The sequence below is a fragment of the Schistosoma haematobium genome, chromosome 7, assembly GCF_000699445.3.
Source record: "Schistosoma haematobium chromosome 7, whole genome shotgun sequence".
Taxonomy (NCBI): domain Eukaryota; kingdom Metazoa; phylum Platyhelminthes; class Trematoda; order Strigeidida; family Schistosomatidae; genus Schistosoma; species Schistosoma haematobium.
In genome coordinates, this window is record NC_067202.1 from 887,905 (window position 1) to 907,903 (window position 19,999).

General features: G+C 36.7%; 1 protein-coding gene across 1 annotated transcript; it reads right to left on the bottom strand.

Annotated features, from left to right (window-relative positions):
* Positions 1 to 794: 794 nt before the first annotated feature.
* ZDHHC24 (Zinc finger, DHHC-type containing 24) lies at positions 795 to 8,652 on the bottom strand. The gene is made up of 3 exons (XM_051217755.1): positions 8,511 to 8,652; positions 8,120 to 8,467; positions 795 to 4,219 (listed from the first exon to the last, which is right to left on the bottom strand). Exons 1-3 carry the CDS (start codon positions 8,581 to 8,583, stop codon positions 3,573 to 3,575), a joined length of 1,068 nt encoding a protein of 355 aa, XP_051064179.1. The 5' UTR covers positions 8,584 to 8,652; the 3' UTR covers positions 795 to 3,572.
* Positions 8,653 to 19,999: the final 11,347 nt, after the last annotated feature.

Genomic DNA, 19,999 nt, shown 5'->3' on the forward strand with positions numbered 1-19,999 from the left:
CTAGCCCTCCTATCACGTACACACGAACAGATGCAGATAAAGACAGCCAATGTAGCAGCAGTCTCTGCATCAGTAGGCCTCAGCATACACAAAGGGAAAACCAAGGTCCTCAAATTCAAAGCGGAGAACAGCAATCCAATCACCCTTGATGGCGAAACTCTGGAAGATGTAGAATCCTCCACATATCTGGGAAGCATCGTCGATAGACATGGAGGTTCAGATGCAGACGTAAAGGCGAGGATTGGCAAAGCAAGGGCCGCATTCCTACAATTGAAGAACATATGGAACTCAAAACAACTTTCAACCAATATCAAAGTGAGAATCTTCAATACGAACGTCAAGGCAATTCTACTGTATGGAGCTGAAACTTGGAGAACTACAACAACCACAATCAAGAAAGTACAAGTATTTATAAATAGCTGTCTACGCAAGATACTCAACATCCATTGGCCGGATACCATCAGCAATAGCCTTGTGTGGGAGAGAACAAACCAACTTCCAGCTGAATTGGAAATTAGGAAAAGACGATGGAAATGGATAGGACATACATTACGCAAATCGTCAAACTGCATCACGAGGCAAGCTCTAACTTGGAATCCTGAAGGGAAGCGGAAAAGAGGAAGGCCAAAGAACACATTACGTCGGATAATCGAAGCAGATATGAAAAGGATGAATTACAACTGGAAGGAGCTGGAAAGGATTGCCCAGGACAGGGTTGGATGGAGAATGCTGGTGAGCGACCTATGCTCCTTCACGAGGAGTAACAGGTGTAAGTAAGTAAGTAAATATTAGTCCATAAATAGATCCAAACAGTTAACTTCCATTCTTCTTGTCGGGTTATAACACCAATCGTTCCAGACATTATCAAATAATACACGCTATAGTGACCAGTGACGAATTCATTTTAGTTTTAAAACACTTTTCATAAAATGTAAAACACCTTTGAGACGAAACAAAATCTATGTTGACAATTATGCTGATCTTCTATTTATTTGCTTGGTTCCTTATTTCATCGAAATCTAATCCATAAGGCGGTGGAGCAACGTTCGGAGATGCAGTCCCATGGTAGCCGGTGACCAATAATTGGTTTATACGCCATTTGTTTCCTTAGGATCCTGGAGCCCATGTACACCATTGATTTGGAATCAAGGTTTTCCAACCCGGTTAAAGCGCCGGACATTCGCTTTTCATCCTCTCAATTTTGTCAACAACACCCCCGCCACGAGAACAAATTGATAAATTTAGCTAATCTATTTCTTCAAATCCTCAGTTAGTGGGAATGTATACGTAAATAATAAAGCATATTTCGACCCTTCCAATGTCATATAATCCCGCTTAACTGGACAGTGTACAAACACATTTTCTACTTCCTAACTAAATACGAAGAATATATATGTGACAAACCATACCAGTCTGCTCTAGAATAGCTTGATGTTCGAAGGATAAACAATGACAGTTTACCGAATTGTTTAGTTTCATAAACACATCTGGATCATACAACTGGATTTTAGAAACATAATAAATATTTACGGTAAAGAATTATGAAGCCTTTACTAGTAAACCCTTCTGTTGACTTGTAGTTTCTAAATGGTTCCCTGAAGTTATTGGTGTTCCCGTTAGGATTGAATCCCTAAATGAGGGAAGTCGAATCTATTACAGGTCAAGTGGGAATTGAAACGAAAACATGGTTATTGACGAACGGAATAACTTGGAGTATAGTTCTATGTAATTGAATACCGATACTTTCTACACCTTGGTTTATTTTTTAAAGTAAATCTAAAAAGAAAATAGAATGATCTTTTTCACCCAAGAGTGTGGCTACACTATCCAAGGAACATCTGCTCGAGTTCGGTAATAAATGTCATTCTCAAGAATACTTTTTAATTTCCTGTACTGTCTACAGCGTAACTTAGATATTTTCATAATAGGTATTAGAAGTATACGCAGCAAGAGTAGTGAACTATTTACAGACACAAGTCTTTCTTCGTCAAGATGTAAGGAAGTAAGGTACTTAGGGATGTTGATTTTATATGGTAAACGCTTTACAACTAGATTTTGGTTCAATCACCAATACGACTTTGTTAATAAATCTGAAAATTCTACTTTTGATCTTACTACATTCCAAACGACATGACTGGGTATAGTTAAACAAAAACATTGAAGTCAATATTCGTCTATCAGGTCATTACAGTTGTTAGCCATACCTTAACAGCAAGATATCCAACTTTCAGTCACTAATTCACAAGTTTGAATATCAATCTACTTTAGTTTCAACAACTAGATAACATTACTGACCCTAACACCTAGATTATAGTTATAGCCTAAATATATAAATCTACACCTGGTAAATTTATTTATCATTTATTTTAACACATAGATATTGGTACAAGAAGGCACCAAATACATACGCGCCACATAAATCATTCGATTTGTGTGAGGGCTGTGACACTACCCGGATGCCCAAAACGAACGAGGTGGTTTTCTTAAGGGGGCACACCCGGAGCCTTCGACCTGAAGGTCTTATCCACAAGGCAGTGGAGCATCGTAAGGAGTTACAGTCCCATGGTAGCCAGTGACCAACGGTTGGTTCACACGCCATTTGTTCCTTCAGGATACTGGAGCCGATGTGCAGTATTGGTTTGGAATGAGGATTTTCCAACTCTCCTAGGTGGACTCTCTATGTCCACCAACCCGGTTAAAGCGATGGACATTCGTTCTCTCAATTTCGTAAACAACAATAATGCCACGAGAAGTCAGTGAGTAGGACTTCCCTGGCAGAGGCTATATACGCGTGGCCATGTGAGAGCATTTTGAGGAGAGCGGACTCTCTCCAGGGCATTTGGGGGCACCTGATAAATAAATATTAAACTTATTTACCTGGTAAATAAGTTTAATAAACAATCATTACTTTAGGAATTTTTTAAAACCTTAGTTCATTACAGACTTCTATTGGCAATTCTTTTCAAACAAACAATTTGAAAACATTAGTAAGTCTATACTTTTATAATCGCCCCCAAATGCCCTGGTATGGCCGAGAGTGGGTACGCCCGCCCTCCCTCTTGAAATGCTCTCACACGGCCACGCGTATACAGCCTCTGCCAGGGAAGTTCTACTTACTGCCTTCTCGTGGAGGGGGTGTTGTTCACGAAAATGAGAGGACGAAAAGCGAATGTCCGGCGTTTTAACCAGATTCCAAACCAATGGCGTACATGGGCCCCAGTATCCTGAAGGAATTAATGTCGTAAGAACCAATCGTTGGTCGCCGGCTACCATGTGACTGTATCTCCTTACGATGCTCCACTGACTTGTGGACCAGACCTTTAGGTCAAAGGCTCGGGGTGTGGCCCCCTAAGGAAACCACTTACTTCTGTCTGGGCACTCGGACAGTATCACAGTCCATACACAAATATAATGAAAATAATGAAGAAAAAAACAAATGAAATAGTTTTATAATCAAATGCGTATGGTAGTTTTTTACAAACAGAAAAATCAAATTGAACACACAAAAAAGAATACTATACAAAATACATTAGATAAACATAAAGATATATGGAAACAAAAAAAAAAAACAATCATTTAAATTTTACACTATCTGATGTTGGAAAACTTAATCCATCTGTTGTTAATGGAGAATGAACAAATGGACATAGAATAGCAAGAATCCAACGTTCACCTAAATATTGTTTAATATTATTTTTATAACCGATATTATATAAAGATGGATAGTGATTGGATAATGATTCTTGTCGTCGATGATGTAGTACAGATGTACTTGTCATTGTAGTAGTAGTACTACTACCACTACTACTACTATTCATCTCTTCTCCAAATTTTTTAATACCTTTCATATGATTATCATAATTATTACTCCAATAAAATTGATCGAATGATTTGAATGTACGTTCAAACATTGTTTGATTCGTGAACATTAAATTGAATTCATAAATCATAAATACAAATAATAAACATGTAATGATAGTTGATAAACTTGTTGTCAAAAAGATGATACTTTGTAAAAATGTTAAATAACCAGTTAACCACATAAAACCAGGTGGTGCAATCATACATAATAGTCGATAATAAATAGACCATGTTATAGGAAAATAATTTGATTGAAATATTAACATTAAATTATAATAACTCATAAATGAACAACCTAATATACCATATAATAAAGTATTACAAAAATATCGCCAATTTGCATGACCAATACATTGACCTTAGAAAAGATGAAAAGAAAACAAAATACAAATGTAGATACATAAACAAGTATTGAATAAGATAAAAGACAAGATCTAGTTAGATCGTAATTTCAAACTCAGATTGAAATAGTCTAATTTGAAAGAAAGCTGCGAAGAGCTGGCTTCTATTGGTCCTTCTCGACTCCCTGGTTGGGATCCTAGAGATGGTGCGACACAGTGGCTAGAGACGTTATCAGATATGGCTCAGAATAGAGGCCAATGACGATCCTGCTGTAACTTTCTTTTACTTTCTTCATAAAAAGTGATTGCTTCTTCCTTAACTGAAAGATTTCTTCTGATTGTACATTTTCGTTCCCCCCCCCATCATTATTATTACACTACCTTACACTAATCTGTACGTTATTGTTTTTTTTACGCTCCTTACTTTTTTTCCCTCTTCTCCCCAAATTCTCATTGTTTTGTGTGGCGCATATGGATTTGGTGCCCTCTTGTACCAATATGTGTTCAAATGAATAAATAATCTGAGCAGCTAGGGTATATAACTATCCTATAATCTCTCACGCAAGCAATGTGGCTCAAAGCTGAGTACACAAACCTACATTCAGTGAATAAGCATCATAGCCAAAAAATTTTGGTATAGAGTCAGATTTATATTAGAGGTTTTGAGTAGATTACCGACTTTAAATCAATATTTAACTGCTAATTATCGAAGTGTGGTAACCAGACAACAAAAATTGGTCACAAATTGTTTAATTACGAACTAATATGAGAATAGTCGTTTATGTATTTAGTACGAAGTGTTTTTTATGATAAAAAAATGACAAAATCTGTCAAATTCTAAAATAACAATGTATCAATCAGTAATAGTAACTAATAATAGGAGTTGGAAAACTGTGTTAAGTTAAAGAACTGTGTGTACATTAATAACATTATTACTAAGGTAAACAATGAATTTATCTACAACAAACCTAAATACCACGAGTCCAATAACAACTGTCATAATCAACAAGCGGCCTAGCGCAAATGTTTGTTAGCCCAAGTTGACACAGTGTATTAGTATGGTGAACTGAATCTACATGCAAAAGGACTATCAAAAAGTTCGAATAACAGTGTTAATGATCATAAAGTCAAATACTAAAGAATTTAGTTCGAAAAAAGGTGGATGGGTTTGAGGGAAATGTATGAAATGATATTGAAGCTTAATACTTCGGGAAATATATGGTTATATAACATAGTTTCCAGTCAGTTATTTAAGATTCTTCTATGAAGTTCACACATAAAAATTAGTAGATTTCCGAGTTCGTATTGTATTGTCATAGTTAGCCTTAAATTCAATCGATTGCATTTCGACTAAGTTTATGAAGACAGTCCGTGAACAAGTGTAAGCTAGTAGTCTTAAGAATTTGGATAATGCGATGACAAGGCAAAGGTTATCATAACATTATGCAAATTTATCAAAGAGACTAACTATATGAAATTTTTAAGAACTGATAACTCTAACAAGTAAGCTAAATGGCCGTATCACGTAACTTTTAGAATTTCGATATAGAAATTGTTTACTATAAATTAACACTGATAACGGAATCATGAGTTAATCACCTACGAACATGATCTTCAACCAATAGTTCACTAATACAAAACTTCTTAAACTACCTTTTACGATAAGTGTAGTTAAGAGCTTACTAAATAAACCTGTACTTAGTAACTGAAATGTACTTTGTTTTAGCAATTATTTGTCCTTATCCAGTACTAAATTTTAACATGAAAATTATAAAAGTAGGCTTTCTATATTTGTGTAGCGATAAATGGGCCAAACAAATTCCCACCCTTTTAAATATTTAGTCAGAACACTAGCAATCCAAATGAGTGGTCATAAGTATCTCGTATAATCATTCAAATTCACAATTCATGACTGAACACAAGACAACAATGAAGTACAAATGATATATCTCAATAAGGACATTACGAGGGCGTTCTAATCCAAACCCGAGAAACATATTTATACGTAGGTTGAGGAGACTAATGTAAATCTGAACTGTAGATCTCAAAATACTGATTTAATTACAGAAGTAGTAGGAGCGTGGATTAGAATATCCACTCAGATAGAAGAAAGTTACGGGCGACCAAAACAAAACGTGACATCAGTTCGTAAAGTCATTAAATTCTGTTTTAAGTCATGTTAGTAGATGCAGACTACTTGGTTGGGGTCCGCGCGACTATCGTAACCAGTGGTTGGAGACTCTGAGTGGAAGGGCCCAGAATCCATCACAATGGCGAAGGTGTTACATTCTTTGTCTTCCCTTAAACTATGAAATTAGAATTACTTCATACCTTTGATTCCATGAACTAATTCTTCCTCTCTGTATCATATCCTTATGTGTAATGTTTTTTACTACCATTGAAGTAACTGCTTCGATGAATTTGGTATTCATCTTGTTGTACTAATGAGGTATGGCAACTTAAGCCGATGGATATATGTACCTCGTCCTACGTTGTAGTTGACTGACCGGCTGACAATATCTACGAGTAAACCTTGCATAGATGTTCATTAGTCCGAATTTTTGAAGAAAAAATATATCAGGGAAAGAGAATCAACCAGATGCGAATAAGTGTATGTGATCATAATAAAGGGACTGCAAGCAAAAATACAGTTTAGAAAAAGAAGTAGATTTGTCATAATTACTGGATAGATCTAATAACATCCTACCAATACTAAAACCGGCGAGACTCTAATTTAGCGACGAGCCAATCAGAAGTGTTTGAGCAATTTCAAGGTCACAGAGCCAAGTTTAACACGCGATGCTAACATACGGTCGGTTCACAGCGGATTTTAGAGAGGAGGTGATTAATGAGAGGTTAAAACAGATGGGACGGCGAGACTCTAATTTAGGGACGAGCCAATAAGAAGCGTTTGAGCAATTTTAATTATTAGCCAATCAGAAGACAGTATAAAGTAAAAACATATTACAAGAAAGTAATGAATTACAGTGGATATTCTTTTTTTACATGATTTAAAAACTTGTTGAGGTTTGATAAAGGCTCAGAAGTTCTGAATTCATAATGCATATTGTATAGAAACTCGTCCATAGGGTTAGCGTTTGGGGTTAAGGTTAGGGTTAGATTAGGGTTTAGGGCTAAGGTTAGGGTTTAGGGTTAGATTAGGGTTTAGGGTTAGGTTAAGGCTAGGGTTAGATTAGGGTTAGGTTAAGGTTAGGGTTAGATTAGGGTTTAGGTTGAGGTTAGGGTTAGATTAGGGTTAGGTTAAGGTTAGGGTTAGGTTAAGGCTAGGGTGCTAACATGTGACCGGTTTACATCGGATTTTAGAGAAGAGATGTCTATTGACAGGCTACAACCCTGACCACTAACCCTATGGACGAGTTTCTATACAATATGCATTATGAATTGAGAGCCTCTGAACCTTCATCAAACCTTAACAAGTTTTTAAATCATGTAAAAGAAGAATATCCACTGTAATTCATTACTTACAATATATTCTCACTTTATACTGTCTTCTGATTGGCTAATAATTGTCAAGGTTATTTAAGATTCGTTCAAAGGTCGTCGCTAAATTAGAGTCTCGCCCTAAAATCTTCTAGGCAAATATTTCAAGTACATAAACTGGGACTTGAGGAACGTCTGATACTTCGCTCTGAATATACTGAGGTTTAGAACTAGATTGTATTTACATGGGTCACTTTATTGGATTTTTATAGTAAGACACTTCCCGATGTTATCACGTATTGTCAGATGTGTGTCTAATTAAGATCGTCGATTTTGAAAGAAGCTTAAACAAGATACTAACCAAGTTAGTAAATGATTGTCTCATGGCCCTTAAACAATTCAACTTTAATTGCACAAGGAATCTGTAAACATCATTCCCCCAAATTAAGTTAAAAAATTAACTATACAGATCTTACCTATAATAGTGCAGTGATGATCACGTCGAAGAACACATACAGCACAGTCAAAACAGTGGTGAGCACGAGGCGGTCGTAAAGTTTGGCATGTAAGACAATAAGTCCAATCTGGTTTCGACTTAGACGATAACAGTAGGCTACGAATACTTGGGTCTTTATAAATACACAATGTAACACTCGAACAAAAACAAGCATATATAAACAACAAGATGCTGTATGCTAAGTATTTATCGTCTCCTAATAAATAAGGTAATACCAAATAGAGCTCCAAAAACAGCAAATGACTGGCAAACATTGCAAGCACAGAGCGCACTAAAACGTTTCTCACAACTCTACTCCTGGGGATTGCTAGAAAAATGATCATTCAATAATACAAAGGATTAAATGTTACCGTTTACAACCAGAAAATAAACAGAGCGGATGCCACGAGGAAATTTAAGACATGACTGTCTTAATTTTGACATGCTTTTATATAGATGTTGGAATCCTATCAGGCAAAAACTGTGACTGAGTTCCTATTGGTTGTTTTGAATGTGCAACTCAAACCAGCATTCTTTAAAACGGATATACTTATTTTACTCCATTATGTTGAACGTAAAAATGTTCTAAGTTCTGTAATAATCCTGGATGTATATGACACCAAATACGTGTAACTGTTTCTGAATGTCTTCGAGAAGGCTTTGGAAACTGATCAAACGAATATTTAACAACCAAAGGTTATGTTATTAAGGAGGAATAATATATATTTGTAAAATCTCAGCGAAAGAATTTGAAGTAATTCCAGTGTTTCGTCTGGCAATCTGGTCCAAGCTTTTTCAAGGAAAATATAATCAAACATCGATAATTTAGATGACTCACAATAACTCGGCGCCCAAATATTGTGAAACTATTCGTTCAAATTTAATCAAAGGTTATGTTGTAGCGATAAATAATTCTTCAAAATAAATAGCTCTGTAAGTTTTCGACATTGGATGCTGACCACATGTTTTAATGGACTCACCCAGCCGAATGCGCTCGGTCATGCATCAAATGCTCAAAATCTACCGCAATCGCTAGCCAGATTAGATCAGACAATTCCGATATATTGGTTATCGTCAAATACACTCTTCCGATCTCCTCGATTCTGTCTTTTGATTTCTCTTGGTGGGTACGGGTTATATTAGAAGGTGTTACTGGTAAAAGCGTTGTCAAACACTGAATACCTGTGCCATCTTCAATGTGAAGTAACTCGTCAGGATTTGTCTCATACTGATACTTCTGAACTGACTTTAAATTCACTAAATTCTGTTCAATGAACGTTCATTACTTCTGTGTGGTTAGGCAACACTGTAGTCAGAGGAGGACCAATACGAAACGGCGATCTGATGGATTCTATCATCAAGTGCTCTTATTAACTTTTAAAGTCCTCAATCTCTGGTGATACTCCTGTACCGTGGCGCCGAGTTGAGATTAACTATGAACACCGCTACCAAGAAACACGTGCCAAGTAGATAAGAAGGCGAAGGTTGGACGTAACCAAATAAATTCATAAAATCCCCGAGAAGCCAAATATCAAAAGGCAATTAATGAACCAAGTCGAGATATATTAGCTGGCGATCTCGTGGTATCGAAAGGATACCGAGATCGTACCAGGATACAAGCTTGGTTACAGAACGTAACCGAATTCGCGCGAAGTCACGATCAAAGTGTAAGAATAGGAATGGAAGCACAATATAGCTGTCATTAGCACAGTCAAACAAAAGCACATTAAAACAAACACTGGTACAGTTGGTTATAATAATAATTGTTTTTATTAAACCAGTCGTGTTCTCGTGATAAATGTTAGTCACTACAGGGGCCCCCCGCTAGAAAGGGTTTACACTTTCGATAAATAGCGATTTAAATTGTGGGACTGATCGGCTGACGAGCGATTGTAGGACGGAAGAATTGGCGAACAGGAAAGCGACCGTTGATCGTCGAGTTGCCAACGAAGGTCGTTTTCGGAGAACGGTACCAGGAGCGATGTGCTGTATTTGTTGCTTGAGTTGGCATGTCACACCAGAGTGGTTTGTATCCAGAATCTGAAGATGGCGTTCGTAGGGAATGCGGACCAGAAACGCTGCAGACGTAGGACGAAACCACGCTGAGCCAAAAGACCAGAAGCGACCGTAACGACCAAGTTCGAGACCAAGCGTATACCAAGCATTCGAAACCAATATATCGACTGAGTGTGTTGACAAGAGCATGGGTGACCAGTCCAGCTTTCGCCAAAGTTGACTGAAGTCGACGGAACCAAACGGAGATGGTCGAAGGCGTGGGCTAAGGAAATAAAAGGAAAAATCAATAGAAGAGAAGAGTGTAGCATGCATGTAGCATAGGAATAGTCCTACACCGTATCGGTTGGTAACTGTGCGGCTAGACGCGGAAGCGTACGGGTAACCGTACTCGTGGACCGGAACGTGAGACGGCAGTCTCGTTCGTATCTCGTGAGCCTGCAATCTCATCCGAGGTCAGAGGCGGCGTGGTCTGCCGATCTGGACGTGAGACTGTCATCTTGTCCGTAGACGGTGCAGATGACGCGTGCTGTTGACTGGGACGTGAGAATGAGGTCTCAGGTGTATCTAGCGTGGGACCTGAAGATGGTTTGAGGATCCCACTAGTACGTTTGATAGGTCTAGCATTGAATCTCAGGTTATCAGATAGGGCACTGTCATCGGCGTGTGCTGGTTTGAAACGATCAATGCTGACGATCTCGACGCGGCCGTGTCGATCAACCTTGAATGTCTTTTCGTGACGAGCGATCACGCGAAAAGGGCCTTCGTAAGGTTGTTGCCAAGGTTTGCGTACCGAATCTACTCGTATGAAAACATGTGGACAGATAGATAACTCCCGAGAAAGAGCGACCTGTCGATGTTGTGTTCGAGTTGACACCGGAGACAGCGTTCGCATAAATGCAGACAGTCGATGGACATAGTCTGATTTACCGAAATTAGGTCTGCTCCGTGGTGTGAAGAATTCTCCGGGCAGACGCAATGTCGTGCCGTACACAAGTTCAGCGGCGGAACATTGTATATCTGCCTTCAAGCTCGTTCAAATACCTAAGGGGATGAGCGATAAGGTTTCGTACCAGTTGTCGTTCTCGTGTGCTCGTAGAGCACTTTTAAGTTGGCAATGAAACCGTTCACCTTAACCATTTGATGCTGGGAGGTAGACGTTAATGCGTATGCGAATGCATTCCGTACCAAGCAGCCGGGTCAGCGAGGAGAATAGTTAATGGGGGAAAATTTCTCGAATAAAGCGCGAATAAAAAGTGACAAGGATTCGGTACACATACATGTGAGTCTATTATATTAATACTGTTCTTATCGTTATCCGTCATGTCGAGTATATTATATATTAAAAAAATATGAAAATATACAACAGACGTGGATAGATAAATCATAGACTCACCGAATTGGCTTCTTTGGAAGATTTGACCAGAGGTTGCGGCGTGTTCCAGAATTCAGCTCACCAGTTGTAGCGTGGTGTCGAGTTGAGATTAACTATGAACACCGCTACCAAGAAACACGTGCCAAGTAGATCAGAAGGCGAAGGTTGAACGTAACCAAATAAATTCATAAAATCCCCGAGAAGCCAAATATCAGAAGACAGTTAATGGACCAAGTCGAGATATATTAGCTGGCGATCTCGTGGTATCGAAAGGATACCGAGATCGTACCAGGATACAAGCTTGGTTACAGAACGTAACCGAATTCGCGCGAAGTCACGATCAAAGTGTAAGAATAGGAATGGAAGCACAATATAGCTGTCATTAGCACAGTCAAACAAAAGCACATTAAAACAAACACTGGTACAGTTGGTTATAATAATAATTGTTTTTATTAAACCAGTCGTGTTCTCGTGATAAATGTGAATCACTACACTCTTTTTGAATTCGGTTCACACAATATATATTTAGAATTCGTTTTCAATCGTTGTATTGCACTAAATTATTGCACATTGTCTAATCCAATATTATTCTACTTTAGTGATCGGTATTGGGAATTTAGTAGCATTCTATCTATTCTGGAAACTGAACAACCAGTCATAATGGTTTGAAAAACATAGAAGTATTTATGTGCTTTTATGCTGAGTGGTGCGGTTATTTCTAAGTTGTGAACTGTGGTTGAATCCAAGTGTTTTTGTTCTAGAACCTGTTTCTGCTGTATCTCATTGGCAGTGTGATTGAAAAGATTAGTGAGCTGTTATAGGAACGACCCCATATATACTAGTTTGAATCACTTTTTTATTTTACTTCAGTCATTCGAAAGCTTAAGTTCGTCTGTCATATCGCATATTCACTTTGAATACATAATATCCTTGGGATGAGTTGGTGTAAGTCCCGTTAATTCTTTGTCCCCAATCATGATTCAGTGATATACATTATTGAATTAAACCATGGTGGCAATTCAGAAGCGAAGTAAGTGTAGTGGGGAACCTCAAATCGCGTGTTGTGGTAAGCCACATCTTACAGCTTTCTTTTAGATAAGATCAGTTACGTAGACTTATACCATATCACCTATGCGAAGAAGTAGAGAGCTATTGCATAAGACCTATGCAATACAATTTATTTATTGTGTAGTGACATTAGTTCCTAACCACTCGATCCATCAGGCTAAACATAAAATAGCTAAGAGGGCTTACATTAACTACTGAACACCTCGAGAAGGTCAGAAAATGCAAACACGGGAAAACCTAACCAAGTCGACAAGGCTCGGTCACTTTTTGTAGCCTTTTGATTTTAATGTTGCAGATGTCATTCTGTTACCATCTTAAATGTAATTTGCAGTGGTTTGTGAAAGGAAACCAACTAGCCGTTGCTCTATGACGACTCAGTACAAGTAATGATTTGACTTTGATGTAAAATCTTTTAGATAAGGTCATAGTATTATGGCAGTTCCATAATATTTGATCAAGTCTGTTATTCTGATAATTCATATAAGTGCACTAATACCGAACAATATTCAAATATCACAAGTGCTCTGTTAAATTCAGTGACTTCAGAACTGAAGTGAGGAAGACATTCCACGACGTAGTCTGTCAGTAATGAACTATCTTCACAGCATCGCAGTCCTCTAACTTCGGTATACTATGTATATATTATGATTAGGCGGCTTGTCCCATTATTTCCCGAGAACCCGGACGTCCATACCATATCAGTACGTATACACTAAATATCTGTTTCTATTTTTGAAAATGAAACTACTTCAACCTGCCTTCCTGCCAACTAAGACCTTAGCTCAAGAGAAAAACAAGTGAAGGAACTGAATTGATGGTTAATAAATGATACATGACATGGCAACATAAGAGTGTGTATAGTACAGTGATTTACTATTTTTAGGTTCGTATGTAATTGTAAGTTTGTATCGCCTGTGATAAGCACATGTCGCAGATAATGTCTATGTACGTCGTTAATGATAACACTTACAAGGGTGATTACATATCAGAATTTTAATAAACTTTCAGCTTTGTTCGAGACCAACTTTTTTATTGTCTAAATCCTCGTACAACGGTGAGAAGGGAACTCCACTTTTATTAATCCTCCTTTCAACTCATTTTACTTACTATGTGCCAACCAGATTTTATACGCTGTACGAGACCCAGTGGTGTCTCTTTCGAATATACTCCTGGGTTCACGAGACTAGGGCTTGGCTACTTCATTTCCAGTTAAAAGCCAGCTCTGTGGGTATTTCCTATGTTTTATTACAGCATGACGTGGAAGATAGTATACTATTATTAGTAGAATAGGAGATGGATGGTTGTCACTTCAAATTCGATCTCAAATTTATTACCAAACATTTCAGTGGAACACCAACAGGCAATCATTACACGTTCAAATGGATAATGGAGGTCCGTGGACTTGTTACTGTTACGCCCAAGTTTTTGATTGTTCCCGTTATTGAAGTGCGGTATATCGATCTATTTGCAATTTACGAACTCGAATTGACAATAGAACGGAACTCCAATTTATGTAGCAAAGTTTATTTGCAATGTACAAATAGTCGACCCAAATGTCGTTCTAACAATAACTGTAACAATTATAGAAACAAACCTTCAACTTTGTAGGTTTCCGGAGTAAGAACTCCCAAATACCAAACCAAAGTCAAAGAGAAACAAAAATGTCCGAAAATACTAATATAAACAGACAAGTTCAGAAGTTGAGTAAAACAAAAACATCCAAGAACACAGTGAAATTAAAAATATTTAATATAAAGGTTATTATCAGCCAAATGTCTCCAGTTCCCCCATAACAGTTACTACGCCCAAGGCGCCGTCTTTCACTAAAATTTCTGAGGTTAAACTACAAATTTAAGTAGCACTCTTTGTCACTGAAAGTTCCTGCTCATTTACACATTGTTTGAACTGGTCATCGAGTCTTCATCTCCTGTAGAAACCCGATGGACGGATGCCTATTGAAAGACTTCCAGACTTTGACATAAGCTACATGTAGTGATTCTCGGCCACTTAAAGGTTGATATCATACCCTATTGCCAAAAAGGTGGATAGGCTAAAAACGTAGAGCTATCTTTCCGGTGTAAGTAGGCCTTAACAATAAATACCACGAATCTTTTCCAGCTGGAGGTGTTAGAATGGCCACGTCCCGATTATCGTATCTTAAAGGCAAGATGATGATGGAGCGCGTTGATTAGTCCGTCTATACTAATCACGGCTAGTAGAGGACTTCAGAAGCCACTGGAAAACACTTCCAGGTATATCTATTGTGTTAACAATTGTTTGGAATACCTCAATCAAACTCCAGCAGAGTACTCCAAGTCGCTTTCTATATTGCATAAATAAGCCACTATGACGATCGCCGCTATTCAAGCTTTCTGTAAGTCAGAGTTGGACTGTTATCAAATGAATTTTATTTATAACGGTAATACTTTATTCTTATCGAACAATGTTACACGTTCATTCCAAATAGTAGAAAACACTATTTGGCATGTTCAGTCAATGTTTTGTAATATTTTTGAAAACCAGACAGTTAATAACATTCCTGAGTATACGTGGTAACCACAGCTGAACATGTGTTTTGGAAAAAACATTGGATAGCACGCACGAAATGATATTAGTGGAGAGGTAATTCAACCGTACTCTCGAATTGAGGATCGTTCACAAATTGAATAGTATATGTTAATCCTTGTTGCATATAGTGATTGTGCCTACTTGATAAAGATATTTTAAAGTTGATTCCGTCAAGAATTACAACCAAGTTTCTGTTTCCTACCCGGACACTTTATGAAATCGTTGCCAACACACTTAGACGGTTCATACTTTCATTCATACGTTTCCAACCCATAAGTTGAGGGCAATCTCTTTAACTTTTCACCAACGATATGCGCTCTTGATTATTTCCATATCTGAGCTATGGATGGTGAGTATATGACAAAACAATCGCCCTATAGAGTAAGTAATAACAGCGAGAATTTGTTTCATCTACGCAAGAAATATTAAAGAAGGCGTTAAATCTAATAGGCAGTAGATAATGCATAGATGTACATTTATGATTTAACGTGTCTTTAAAAGTGTTCCTCTTCATTAATACTCATCTCATAATCACTCAAATGTTTCTACCACTTTTTAACAAATAGAATGAAGTAAAGAGAAAATCACAAAATTTTATGAAGACATGTATTTTAAGAAACCAACTGAACTGAAGAGAGAGCAACTAGGCAAATAAAATGTCAGACTATTAGTAACAGGCAAGAAGTGTGTACCTATTTGACCTCCGTGACAGACGAGCGTAGTATACTGTGTTCTAGCATTCAGGTAAATATTCAATCATCCATAATATAAGACCATGAGGCAAACAAGTAAAGAACAGTTTGTATAACTTAAAATCATCTTCAAGGGTGTATAAAACCGTTAATGGTTTGGAGTTTTTAAAATACTAGCCCAATATTTAGATATATTAAATAGAATAATATGAGACAAAATTACTGTTGATGAAGAACATTTTTGTTTGATTGAATAATCTAATGGAGGACTAGTTGATAAAACCATAAACCAAGGAATGATCTTACTGAAGAGTCGTAATTATCGAAACAAGAATAATAATAAAATATTTGTTAATTTCTTTGGTTTTAACAGAATAATTGCAAAAGTTACCACGACAATAGCATATAGTTCTTCGCATACCAGCACCACCAACTGAATTAAAACAACCGACACCATATCCTTCTGGGATAGCAGCACATGTACGTGATACAACTACAGCAGTCAATGTTGGTACGCCGAGTTGTGGTCGAACCCTCCAACTTTTTGTCACAATTTTAGCACAACCATTATAATTTATATTTTCACACTTTCCATAATTTGCTGAATCGATAAGCAACTTGATTGCCGAACGATTTACTCTTTCTGAACACAATCTTGATATTTGTAAACTAGTCAGTCCATTTCTTAAATGATTTCCATTACTGGACATACTAGTCCAACCACCAACTACTGGCTTCCCACCAAACCATGCTAATCCGGTGCCCGGACCAGGACGAAAACCAGAACTGTCTGACAAACTTGCATAATTGTCACAAACGAAACAATGTTGGGTTTGTTTTACAATTGATTTATTTGAATATTCCAGATAGTTTGTCTTGGTTACATAAGCTAGTGTTATGAAAATGATTACGACTAACCAACAGCATATTGAATAAACGCCCTTTAAACGAAACTACAAAAATATAGATTAAACACTGGTTACTAGGTTAAAATAAACACACTTTGTTTGATAATGTTATCATATGAAATCATACCATATTCAGATAGCTAGAAAGATGAATTCTATGCACACAAAGTGGTCAGATTAGTTTAATTTTAACTTTATCCTTTAGATAAACGGGTCCATTTATAAGTTTGAACGAACAAGAGCCTATTTTCCTGTGTCTGTATAATCATTTTGATCATGTTTATTAACAAATCACTGCACTATGGTGTTTGTATCAAGTAATGATTCCTTTGTACATGATAACTCCCTGATTTCGAATTCTAAATACAATACGTTCATTTGTACTCACCTAGTTCTATTTACTGTAAACTGCACTATTTTGAGGATTTCTAGTTAATACGCTAACTCAACTACTTCCATTTCTTTAATTGAATTGAGAAAACCTTCAGATTTTCTACTGCATTTCAACATTTCATTTTGTCTGAAACATTCCTCTTTGTTATCAATGTAACTGAGTTAACCGACTTCGACGGAAAATCGAGTCAATGACTCATCTCAGCTGAATAAATATAGAGTCGAAACTAGACGATGAATTTCGTTTAGTGACATAGTAACTATGTACAAGACAATGTAAATGAATAGTAGTGAATGCATAAATCCAATTACAATCCATATCTAATGCTTTTGGTGACATTTGAGTCTGTGAAATTGTAGTGACCCATTTTTATCAAGAGAACGCTATTGGTTTAATGGAAACAATTATTGTTATAACCAATTGTACCAGTGATTTTTTTTACTGAGCTTGCTTGTTTAACTGTACTAAAGTCAAACATTCTTCCGTTGATTGTGACCTTGCACGAACTTACGTTCGCTCAGTAGTTCCGCTTGCACTCCTTTGGCACGATCTACTAATCATATGTTAAACAACCTATAGAAATGTTTTAGCATACTTTCGTCACAAATTGACCTGGTTTGTTATGATAATGAATACCAGGGAAAATTGGATGTCCGTATGGTACTCTTCATCATTACTCACCGACGACCTCACCAAGGATGAAACCTGGGTCAAGAACTGTGACAAGTACAACCAACAAACTACATTAGTCCCCGCAAAACCATGCAATCAGATCACTGGTCATTTCAAGATGTTCCTGATATCCAGTGAGAGATTGTTATTGGTGAACTTCAGACACGATGTGAGTGAACCTGTTGTCACTAATAGAACTGAATGACCGTCACACTATGTAGAAAATTAATTGATTCTAGGGTAATATCTATGGATGAAGAATCGTTAGTTCTACCGATTAAGCATTTCTTACATGACCTAACGGTTCTAGGTTCGATCGTTGGCGAAATCTTATGCGAGCACTACTGAGGAGTCCTCTACTAACTCGAAACAGTTATATTTGGTTTCACCTCTTGGTTTTCAGTTTTACTCTAAATGAGGTCAATCAATGAAGAATATTACCTACATAACAGAGATTATTCATTATAAATCCCTTCAAATTCATAGCTTCAATAACTTTAAAAAGGTTAAGGTAACCAGCTATCAGCAACTCGATGTTAGATACAATAACAATAAGGATAATAATCAAAATAATCGACATTGATAGTCAATAGTCGATTTGAGATGATGTCAGCAACACTAATTTCAAACATCAATCATAGTTTGAAGCGGCCAAGTTTTTGAATATAGAAACCATCTTGGTAATAGTTGTTATGTAGTTTCAAGTTATTTAGCGATGTAACCGACGTTGTTGAAAATTACAATCAAAGTTTTACTAATACAATATGTAAAACATTCATCGAATCTACAAATCTCCTGCATACAGTGATATTTATCATTATTTACTTCTAAATCCATACATTTATAACTAAACAGTCACATCATATAACCTAAACACTAATAATGGTTAAATTCACGAATCATTCAAAGCTAGACCGCTACGGGAAACCTGGAAGCACTGGATGGCCGTTTCTTTCTAGTATAGGACTCATCAGCAGTGCAAACCCACGATCCTGCCTCGCGAGATTCGAACCCAGAACTCACCAGTCTCGTGGATGTGCACTGCCAATGAGGAGTACCATACTAGGACTAAACGGCTGTTCAGGTTTTCCAAGATGATCTAGCTTCAATTAACTCATGAATTCAATGATTAAAATTGACTACAATCTCTACAAAACCACTCTGTGATTACAAACACTAATTAGTTAAGACTTACAGTTTTAATCACTTCATCTTCATATTGACTATTGTTAATTAAATTTTTATTAGAACATTGTTCTCCATGAGGATCTAGAAAATTCAATGAATTTCCAACATGTTCAATTGGTGTTTGATCAAGCAATTCAGAATGACTTATGTCATGATTATCATCTTCCTTAGCAACTATTATTAAATGCTTCATAGTGAATTGTATCATTCAATTTGAATGATTTAAGAAAAAAATCTAGATTTTTCTATTTTGTTTCTTGATTTTATTTCGATGTAACCGTGTTACATAATTTATTCCATGGATATATATGTTGTATCTACTTGTTTTTACATGGTTATGTCATTTAAAAGGTGAAGAAATCACCATGGTGATTATTTTTATTTATTTATTTATTAGAATAGATGAATGTACACATGTTTATCAGTCTGTTTTTTTAAAAAAAGGACTTGAAATATCATTGGAGTGTACTATGTATGTTACATAATATAAATGAATTGATTTTAAAGGAATATACAATTGTAGACGTTGGTAACAAATGACAAAGTACTCAATACATATATCTATATATACACATATACACACACAGAAAGAGAGAGACGGGGGGGTGTTAGAAATTGGTTAGAGATATCAATTTTCAAAATGAACAAACAAATAGATGGTTTTGAAACCTTTTTTAACAAAAAAATTTGTTTTCAAATGTCCATTTATAAGTATCAGTTAAGTGTTTACCTGATGGTATTCCATGAAAAAAAAAGGATTCTAATGAAAGTTATATATGATCAGTGAACAATATTGTTCTTAGTTAGATTCTCATCAGGCTTTACTGTCATATAAATGAATAGTTTATTGTCTGAATTCATGAGTCAATTAAAGCTAGACTCCCATCGAAAACCTGGAAGCACTGGACAGTTGTTTCAATCTAGTATGGGATTCCTCAGCAGTGTGCATCCATTATTTCATGTGCGGGACTCGAACCCTGTG